This window comes from Bombus impatiens, unplaced genomic scaffold (genome assembly GCF_000188095.3).
Source record: "Bombus impatiens unplaced genomic scaffold, BIMP_2.2 scf_0033, whole genome shotgun sequence".
Classification (NCBI taxonomy): domain Eukaryota; kingdom Metazoa; phylum Arthropoda; class Insecta; order Hymenoptera; family Apidae; genus Bombus; species Bombus impatiens.
This window is the reverse complement of record NT_176452.1, coordinates 1789445-1799793: the sequence shown is the minus strand read 5'-3', so window position 1 is coordinate 1799793 and position 10349 is coordinate 1789445. Positions and strand designations below refer to the sequence as shown.

Genomic DNA, 10349 nt, shown 5'->3' with positions numbered 1-10349 from the left:
CCCCCCTCTCTCTCTCTCTCTCTGTGCATTTGTGGAATTGTTCCATGCAGCTGGAAACGTCACATTTTTACCACGAACGTTCTTCAAATCGTCTTGAAACGCGGAAAAGTCAAGGTGTTAAAGGATGATGAAAAAGTAGGTCGTTTCCTTGATGTTTTATTCTGCTTGGCTATTTTGTTTGGTGGAATTTCGTTTGGAATTTCGTGCGGCTTTTAGGTTCGCGAAAATATTAGCCGTATGCAGAAATATCTTTGAATTTATGTTCTGTAAATGGCGTTTCGTTTATTTGCTATTATCCCAGCGAGCGATACTCGAGGATAGATTCATAAACGTTGCGATGAGTTCTGATTAAATTTATTCAAAGTTTCCAAATTTTTAGTAAACGGTAAAACGTTCGCAGGAAGACAAGGTTTAAGCTACGATCAGACCAAACGACCAACAGAGCATTCGCTCGTGCTCGTTAAACGTAAACGCTTATCTGTTCGTAAATTCATTTGTAACTTCACTACGGATTGTTATGCGTTTGTAACAAATTTATATAGATGCAAAATTAGAAGAAATGTACATAAAATATCCAAATCCAAAGTATAGCGCCTGGTGCAATACTGAAGCAGAGAAAACGACTTTCTACCGAGGTTTTGATTTTACAAATATATTCTCGAAAATATAAATTTGCATAGAAATCCGCGGTCTATTCGCGACCATCGAACACGTACTTTTGTAGCAATTTAGAGCATTCGGATGTTCGATTCTCCATTCGGCGAGCAATTGCCAAACGGCGAAAGAACGCTCGTTTACGCTTTAATTCGAAGTAAAGTGGGCTAAGAACGAGCATCCGCTCGGTTGGTCTAAACGCGTCTTAACTACGACGAGAGAAACTGGAGAACAGAGTTCAGCTGGCTGATCCGTAAATCGAGTCGACCGACTAAAACGTGAGCCTATTAAGCGCGCTGTTTGCATCCTCGACGAGTCTGAAGCATCGTCGTCGCGCGTCTAGTTTCGCAACGCGGTCGACGCGCCGAAGAATGCGATCGAGACGCTCTCGAACAAGTTCACGGGCGCCGTTTTCTCGTCTCGCTTCGGAACGTGTGCCACGCAAATCGAGCCAGACAGCCTGTGATTAGGTCACCGCGAAACCGCCTGCTGGAATTCCAACGGTTCTTCGCGAACGCACTCGGCGAATAGGAAAGAAGCAAAGCCGAGCCGACAGGCTTTTAACGGAAAAACGGTCTGCTTGAAATACTAAAGCGGTGCCAGGAGAAAGTAGAGTCGTTCCAAGTTTCAGCAAAGAACGTATATAGAAGGAATATGCCGTGGTAAGAAGGCAAACGTTTCGTATCGTCGTAAAATCGACGAAATGTTTGACTGAAACTTCCCTACTTTCACATTTAACGTATTAGTTCGCTTTTGCGCTGTTTCGGACGACAATCGACGAGCTTCCCAGCGAAAGGTCCCATAAAACGGTGGATCGAGTCGATCGCGGTGGAGGTTTCAGTCGCCAGTTTTCAAATATCACAACTACAGTTACTACGAAAAGCATTGGCGCGCTATTGTATCTATTACAGCATCCACGTACTAATTAATTAGGTCCGAGTACGTATAGCAAATTTCGTGTGAATCGTGGTAGAGCATATTCGTAGGAATATAAGAGTCTGATATTTTAAAAATGAAACGTAGATTCTGATAAGAAAACGCTTGCTTGTAAAATCACGTGACGATACTTTGCGTAATCGCTGTAGGTTTGGATCGACGATCGAGACATCGATAGGAAACTCTAACATTTCATAGTGCGAGTTGTCCAAATCGCTGTTAACGTCACTGATTTTTATAAAACGATGAGAAACACCGCGAAAGAAGCAGGACAGATACGATTGTTTATTCGACTTTCGAGAACTGCACTGTTGAGAATGCAACGAATATCAACTAGCATAACGCTTATTACGAATTATCTGTAATCGTGATTGTCAGAACGACGCGTTTCACAGCGCGATGAAGAAATTTGTAGAAATTCTGGTGCTCTTTCAACTTGCTATTGTATAAATACAAATAAACCGAAGAAAATCACACGAATAATTCACAGAGCGTAACAAACCAAGCTTGTATTTACTTCGTGCAGGCACGATATGATTTTCTTTTTACGAGCAATAGTTTCGTTCGTTATCGTCGACACAACGAGGATCTTTGAAACGGACGGAGTTGGCGAGGCACTCGGTGTAGCCGGCATCTTTCGTTCCAACGAGATTACGCGTTCGTCTTTTCGTTGTAATTAGTTGGCGAAAGCTACGGACGAGTTGAGAAAGAGATTGCAACATGGTCGAATTGGGAATTGAATATGAGAGACGAAGGGAAACTGGGTGAATCGCGTCAAACGAATGTTATCTCGTACAGCGTTCCCGCGCTGCCAACCGGAGCAGATAAGCTCGATCATCTTCTCTTCTCGCGGCGAAAGTTTCCAAGGCGTCGCCAAGATAAAATTCATAATTGCTTTAATTTCGTCGTCCGCCGTTGTCATTGCGATAGTCGTGGCACGGCGAGCCGAATTTTCCAGGAAGCATCGCCGATCCTATCGTTGCTTCGGCTCCACTTCCGCTTTTATCTTTCCCCTAAGTTGCGTACGCGCCTTCAGAAGAAGGGTAATTTTAATTCGCTGCTCTCGAATCTCGAGCGCCATTTCGTCGAGTAAAGTGTGAGCCAAGATAGTCGTTTGTCTCCCTTAATTTAAGAGGTACGGATTAATAATCACCTACGAGTGTCCATTAACACTTGTAGCGAGTTAGGCTGGCGATAAAGCTATCAAGTATAGCCCTTACCGAGGTGTTGCAACACTTGATTTACGATTAATCCGAATCTGCCGAATTTGAAGAATAATTTGGGGATTCCTTTATAGAATAAATAACGTTGTTTTTTTTTTGTTAGTTCTTCTTTTACACTGCAAAAAAAAAGAAATTAAGGGTGACCAAAGAAGGATATTACACGGTTCAAAAATGTAACGTTTCTTTTAATCGTAAGATTCGTGACTTACGAAGGAACTTACATGCTTTTGCACAAATTTTCCGAACGTTCGTTCAACCCTCCAATTCATAAATTAAATGTCTGCTAAATTTCAGTGGTATTGCGGGTTTTCGATTTGCAAGTTTGTTCTCCAAACAAAGTTCGCGTTATTAGAAAGATCGAGCATGGAAATAAATCTCTTAGCTACCTGTGTATCTCGCTAATGCAGGTTTGCGCCACGCCGATGATCACTCGCAATAAAGACTCGCCTGCTAAGTAGATTATAATTCCTCTTAGCCACCAGATTCCAGAATTTCGATAACACGATTGAGAATGAGGCATAATGAAAAACTTTCAAACACGCGAAGATACTAATGCTATGTCATTTAAAATATGAAACGTATTATCTCATTTATCAATATTTGATATATATTGTAATATCGTCTTATCTGAAAATTACGTAATAAATGACATAAAAATTGCACGTCTATAAACACACCGTGTATGCCATATTTTTAAAGCTCCGCAAAATATGACAAAATTTAGAGTAAAAAATTTAACGTCTTTGAAACCAAGCAAATTCTTCCACTACGCTTTTTCTGTAATTAATCTCTCACTTTACTCCGAATGAAATTTACCGTCTCACGAGGATGTGCGCTTGAATTTCAGGTGGCTTCACCTACTATTTAACTTAGGAGTACAGGTGGTCGTGGGACTTCCCCTGGAAATGGTTCACGGAAGTCTGAGGATCGCGGCGGTTTACATGGCTGGAGTTCTTGCCGGTAAGTAATCGCTACGCGTTGCAAATCGCAAAATTTTATTTCTATGGCTAAGTGGAATTTCTCGTCTCGACATCTAGCGACAGTATTCCCAAAATTACACTTTTCTATGCGTTAGGTATGCATTAAAAACGTTCGTAAATACGACAATTATTACTGACAGTTCGTTTAATACGTTTAACAGATTACACAGTTGACGACTCTCGTTTAGTTTATTCAGAACTGTCAGACTCCGGATTAATTGATTATATAAACTCATGCGTTCGATAATACGGAAATTCGTCACATTCGTATTCGATTAATTCTCGGACATCGTTATAACAAAAGATTAAATACAATTATCTTGTATTTAACTATTTGGATGTTTTTTTCAAAAATATTTCCAGTTCCAACGGAGATACTTCTGCACGATAAAATCCTTCGAAAGAACGTTACATCTCGAGACCAGCCTCTTAATCGCTAAAAATCGACTAACCCATTCTCAAAGAGTTCGAGCTTTATCAAACACGATATCTTAAACTAACTATTTAAATCGTATCGTGCGCACCAATTCGGAAATAATCGTAATTACGCGTCTACAGGTAGAGAACAAGCATGTCGAACGGCACATCGTTCGAATCGAAGCAAACGAACGAAAAATAGATGTAAAGAGAGGCAGCGAATGCGTGGAGAGAATAAAAGGAAGGAAACGACGAGAGAACGTTATCCGTTGTCAACAAAATGCGATTAAACGAGAGCCTCGGTCCAAGTGCATTTAACGCGCCGAGCATTCGCCAAGCCGAGGCTTGTCGATAGCTGCACGCGCGATTATGCGCCGGCATGTAATGCAGTAATGCTACAGAATGCTGGCAACAATATTCCTGAATTTAAATCACTCGGCGATTCTCACCCATATAAATGCCGTTGCAAGCGCAGCTGCAACTGCCAGGCCGCGCGACTCTATTTCTTCTCTGTAACACAATTTGTCCCTCTTTCCATTTGCCGTGTTTCGGGATTTTCCAGCATGGAACGTGTTTTTACTCTCCCCTCCCCCTCCATCTCACCACCCTCCGATCATCCCTCGTTTCCCCTCTGTCACCCTTTCCGAGCATGTTGCGTCGCCATTCTCGTTCGCTCACTCTCTTCTTCTTCCTCTCTCTTTCCATTATTTCGTCCCTGTCGCGTGTAAAGCACGTAGAGAGGGTGGAAGAAAGAGCGAGAGAGAGAAAAGGGAGGCACGCGCGTTTCTCGTGTATCCGTGTATATCCGTAGAAACGCGTGTACCGTTGGTACACGTATCAGGACGAGAAGCAAGGGCCGCACATTCGTGTAAACCTAATTGCCATTTGCATAAATTCGATTAGACTCGGATCCCGGGTTATTAGCAGTCATGAAAGTAAAACGTTGCAAAATAGGGCGCATGAATAATAAACTCCCGCTGGGAGGTCCGGGATACATCGGACAACGTAGATGCCGGGGGATCGTAACGTTCCGCTTTGCCCGGAAACTGGAAACGAAACCAACTGTGGTGACTCGGAATTACGAGAGAGAAATGAACAGAGGAACGGGTAACAGCGAACGAGGAAAGATTTTTTGGCGGCGGATTTTTGGAGTTGCGAAAAAGGACGTGTAATTGGATGGACCATATGGACGCGATGGAATTAGACGTTCGTACGTATTTCGTTTGTTTCGTCGTATCTTTCGCATAGTTAGTTTTGATGAAAATGCCAAGTTTGTTACGAACGATTAAAATCGACTGGTTGTTCGCGTCCTGTTTTCTGGAAATTGTTTAACCTTTCGAAAACAATACGACGGAAATACGAAAGTGATATAGAAACGCGCGCTTTTGTCACATACCAAACTTGTTTCTCTTATGTAAAGAGAAAAAAACGATCTACGCTAACGCTGTAAACCTATAATTTGAGAAAGTTGTCCGGAAAGCTATATTTTACGGCTACGTTATAACGCATATCCAACCATACAAGAAACAAGAAGTCGAGATCCTGTATAGATCGTAAATTCAACGATAAATTCCAATCTCGCTTTAACAAAGAAAACTTCTTACGTGTTTACGTCTATTCGCGCTTCGAGGCTCGTCCAATTTTCCACGTCTCAATTTACATCGATCAAGAAAGCGGAAAAAAGGCTGGATTTATCAGACAGGACAGAGCTATCGAAATTTTCATTTTGCAGCTTCGCTTAATCATAGACCAGGCGAGAAGGTTACCTCGGAATATTGAATCGCGTAATGAGAATAAAGCGGCACCGTTCCTCGTTCGTCTTTTCTCGGAAGGTCCCCTCTGAAGTAGTCGTCCCTACTGGCTTTCTCCGGAGCCTTCGTAGCTTTCCATGTGAACAGGAGGCGGCGACAGCTTGTCTGAGGCCACCGCGACAAGATTACTTCGTATGCATCGCGGTCGCGCCGATGTAATGCGATTGTAACTAAGCAAGTGCAACGGCATCTATCGCCTTTACCTCGCTTCTCTCTTCCCTTTTTTTTTTTCCTCTTTCACTTACTCTTTTTTACGATCGATCAATTTGCAGGTTTTTTGCACTTCATGCATTCATAGATGAAATTTAATTATCGTCTAACGTACGATCGCTCACATAATTTAATTATTCTGAATAATTTCTAGAATGAAGATTATATATAGAGAGGTACTTTACATAGAAACTGTAAAATATAGCTTTCCGGGTAGCTTTCTTGAATTTTTCAAACGACTTAGCTACGTGCTTTCCTGTCATTGCTTTCAGAATTAAATGTTTTTTAGCCTGCGAGAACACCTCCTTTATTGAATTAATTATACCATATAAACCACTTTTTTCGATGATTTTAAAGCGCACTAGGATTTGAGATTTCGCCAGCAACAAACCGTTTATCATTTATCCACTGAGTGACTCGTTGAACTACAACTTCGTCGTAGGTTACCAACTATAATTTTGCGCTCTTACCCCAAACGCGATAATCGAAGATTACATATAAAGATAATAGCAAATACTCAAAGATGTTCGTTCGTCTCGTTACCCAAGAAAATTTATCGATATCGTATCGTAACATCTAACTTGCAAATTGTACAGTTTCGCTAATAACTAACGCGGTATTAGATAATTGTGCAAGAAGCTCGAGGCGCCAGAAAGTTCCGGTCAATGGAAGAAAGAAATTCGAAATTCTTAGAAAGGTGGAAAGAAAGCGATGCCGAGAGAATAATTTCGAGATAAACCGGCTTAATTTCCACGTAATTTCATTCGTTCCGTCAACGGCCCCGCTTTCGAATTGGCAGCGAGACTTCGTGTCGCAGAATCACCGGCGCCGTGCCGATTGCGTGACACGGACAATTATACGACGGTATCTGCATGTCGTCGCGGAACGTTCCCGTATGCGTGATGCATTTTGCATGCACAACGAGAGACCACGGTATCCCCGATGCTAGACGGCCGTCTGTCTAGCCTTTCCCTTCCTCGAAACCCTTCAGTGCCCGTTATTTGCCCTCCAGCTTACCTTTTCGCTAATTTTCACCCTCGTCTCCCTTTAGACGACTGTTCGATCACCCTTTTTTCTCATCGTGCAGCAGGTACCGTTTCGCTTTTGATGTAACAGACTTTTCCAAACTGAATTCAACGTCGATGGAATTATTAGATTTTTTTTTTATTTCTTTGTTTAAATCTTACAATTTGTCCAGTAGGATATTTGGCAAAATATTATAGCGTAGTGGTATAATAATATAACATGTGGGTAGCTACCCTCAGCGGGGTACCACCTTCGTGTTTGTTAGGTTATATCCTTTGTGGAATTATCAGATGATCCCAGTTTTTAGAAACGTATTTCGTTGTTTTCATTCTTTTTTATTATTGTTATTATTTTTAATGGTTATACGCGTTATATGGCTTGACCGTGATCGTGATGTTTCTATCGTTAACCAAGATACGTTTCGACGTGTTCATTAAATTTTTCAACGTAATATTCTCGTGATATTAATTTGCGGTTCAAATGGAACGCGTCGATCAAATTTTTCTATCGTCGTTGGCTGGTTAAAAAAAAAGGCAGCCATTTATTTCGAAGAATATCGAGCCTGTTTTTAAAGCGAACCGTATTGGAAAAATTGCAAAATATGGTACGTGCCGATCTCAATCGTATAGTAAAGATATTTTAGCAATCTTAAAAGCTCCAAAGAAACTAACTTTGGAAATTAATATCGTAAAGATCTTTGTTTATGGTCTCTTTGTTCTCTGTTAGAAAAGCGAAATATAATTTGCTCGAAGTAGAGATCGCGAGAAAAATTCGAAAGATTCTAAATTTTGATTTAAAACGCGGAAAATCGACCGCTTTTTCGTTCTTCTACTTCTTCTCGCTTTTTCGTTCTTCTACTTCTTCGAAGAATATCGAGCCTGTTTTTAAAGCGAACCGTATTGGAAAAATTGCAAAATATGGTACGTGCCGATCTCAATCGTATAGTAAAGATATTTTAGCAATCTTAAAAGCTCCAAAGAAACTAACTTTGGAAATTAATATCGTAAAGATCTTTGTTTATGGTCTCTTTGTTCTCTGTTAGAAAAGCGAAATATAATTTGCTCGAAGTAGAGATCGCGAGAAAAATTCGAAAGATTCTAAATTTTGATTTAAAACGCGGAAAATCGACCGCTTTTTCGTTCTTCTACTTCTTCTCTCTCTCTCTCTCTCTCTCTCCTCTCTCCCTCCCTATTTCTCTTTTGTTCATCTTTTTTTCTCAACGAATCGTTGTACTCTATTTCATCCTTTGTCTTTGTCTTTTCTTTCTTTTTTTTCTTTTTGCTTCTTTTCTCTTTTATTGGATTTTCAGGCATTCGTTCGACCTATGCCATTCTATTTGTTCCGTAGTATTCCTCCTCTTTTTCTTCTTTCGGTTTGCGTGCGCTATTGTTCTTTATTCTGGTCGATGCTCCCGTTGATTTGATCAATTTTTTTTTCTATCCCTGTCATCCTTACCGTTTCGTGTTAATTTTATCGAGCTTTTTAATCTCCTCCGCAGTTTCGTCGTTTCCATTCCCCCTCCCTCCTTCGTATTCGTTTTTACGGTCCCCTACGATGTGTGTAATACATGCTCATGAATTGCAAATATCGTCGGTAATATTTTAAAGCAGGGTCCGTTGGAATGTTACTTTGTTCCGTTTGTGCATACATAATTTTTTGTCATATTTATAATATTAACACGAGAGTAATGCGAAAAATAATTTCCATGCTTTTACCCGATGGCTTCATTATCCTTAAAGGGATACGCTCGAATAATGAATTTTTAATCGACCGATACTAATTATCGCTATCGGTGTTCATTATTATTTCAATTCGTTTATTTTCGTTTCACACTACCTGGCCGTATTATTCTGACAAATAGTAATGAATTTTGCAAAAATACAATTCATAATACGTACGTTCGTAATACGATTAAAAAATGTATTCGTGGAAGCAGAGAATAGGAAATTTTCGTTTAATAAGGATTTAGCATTTTACCGAGTAATTCGTCATCGATTCTACGTTCAGACGTAAATTCTCTCAGAACTTTTCCCCTGAACTTTCTACGATATTTATTTAAGTTGCTTAGACGAAATAAACGTTTAATAATGGAAAACGCGGTAAAACTTTACGACGTTGTGATAAAAAAAAATAAGGTTGCAATCGTGTTCAGCGAATAATTGTCAAATTAGAAATATTTTATCGTAACGACGAATGATCAGCTTGGAATTTTAAATTTCGTAGATAGTAAAAAAATCCAGTTTCGAAGTAAGCTTGTTTGCTTGGAGGCTTCCGCAAAACGCGTTTCATACATAATACCGTGGCAGTTGTATAGTAGCTGGCGAATCTCTATGCTATTTTCTGCCAGGAGAACGCCATCATCGATTTTCCATCGTACTTCGGATATTTGCTCATCAGGAAGCGTAAAATTGAAAATTCCAAGCAACGGCATAAACTTGCGCACAGGAAACTGAAGAAGAAAGTCCGACGTATCGAGTAGATTTTATTTTCTTTCTCCGGTGCAACCGCTGTTTTTCATCTTCTGTTGCGAGCTACCTTTTCTCTGTGCCGTGTTTGTTTAAAGATAGAGGAGGAGTCATTGTAACTCGCGCTTCATACTTCCATGTCAATACCGTATTCCTTTTTATTATATGCTCGTCTTATGTGTATCATTCGTCGAGCAGAGTAGAATTACAAATTTAAAAACAGATACTACGTAAAATACGTTATGTGTTACTGTTAGGTAACATCGAATTAATTGCTAAAATGTAATAAAGAAGCTGCTGCGATAAGAAGCTAGAGCCAACGAATATCAACTCAAAATCAATCGAGTCGAGTCGCTTTTTTAAACGTTCTACAAGTTCATAGTCAAACGATATTCGTAGTAATAAATTTTTGCGTTGTTGGATATGAAACGGTTATCTATTGTTTAAAAGCGATTTAAACATCGAAGCTGTCTCCTTGTTGCTGCTCAAACGTTTACGATAAACTAATTACGATAATTAAATCTAAATAGTAACAACACATGTCCGTGGAAAGTGACACGAGCAACTAAAAAGGAAAGCTTCGAGACGAACTAACGAACCGAGAAAATCGAATAGCATGGGAGAAAT

The 10349-nt window shown here is 40.1% G+C and overlaps 1 protein-coding gene across 3 annotated transcripts in view; it reads left to right on the top strand.

The window, feature by feature from the left end:
- Window positions 1-10349, top strand: part of LOC100740080 (protein rhomboid) — a 512585-nt gene that overhangs the window by 485368 nt on the left and 16868 nt on the right. For all 3 annotated transcript variants that reach the window (XM_033321884.1, XM_003485005.4, XM_033321885.1), the window contains one exon: window positions 3661-3773. In XM_033321884.1, coding sequence (XP_033177775.1) covers window positions 3661-3773 — 113 coding nt within the window. The remainder of the gene's footprint in view (window positions 1-3660; window positions 3774-10349) is intronic.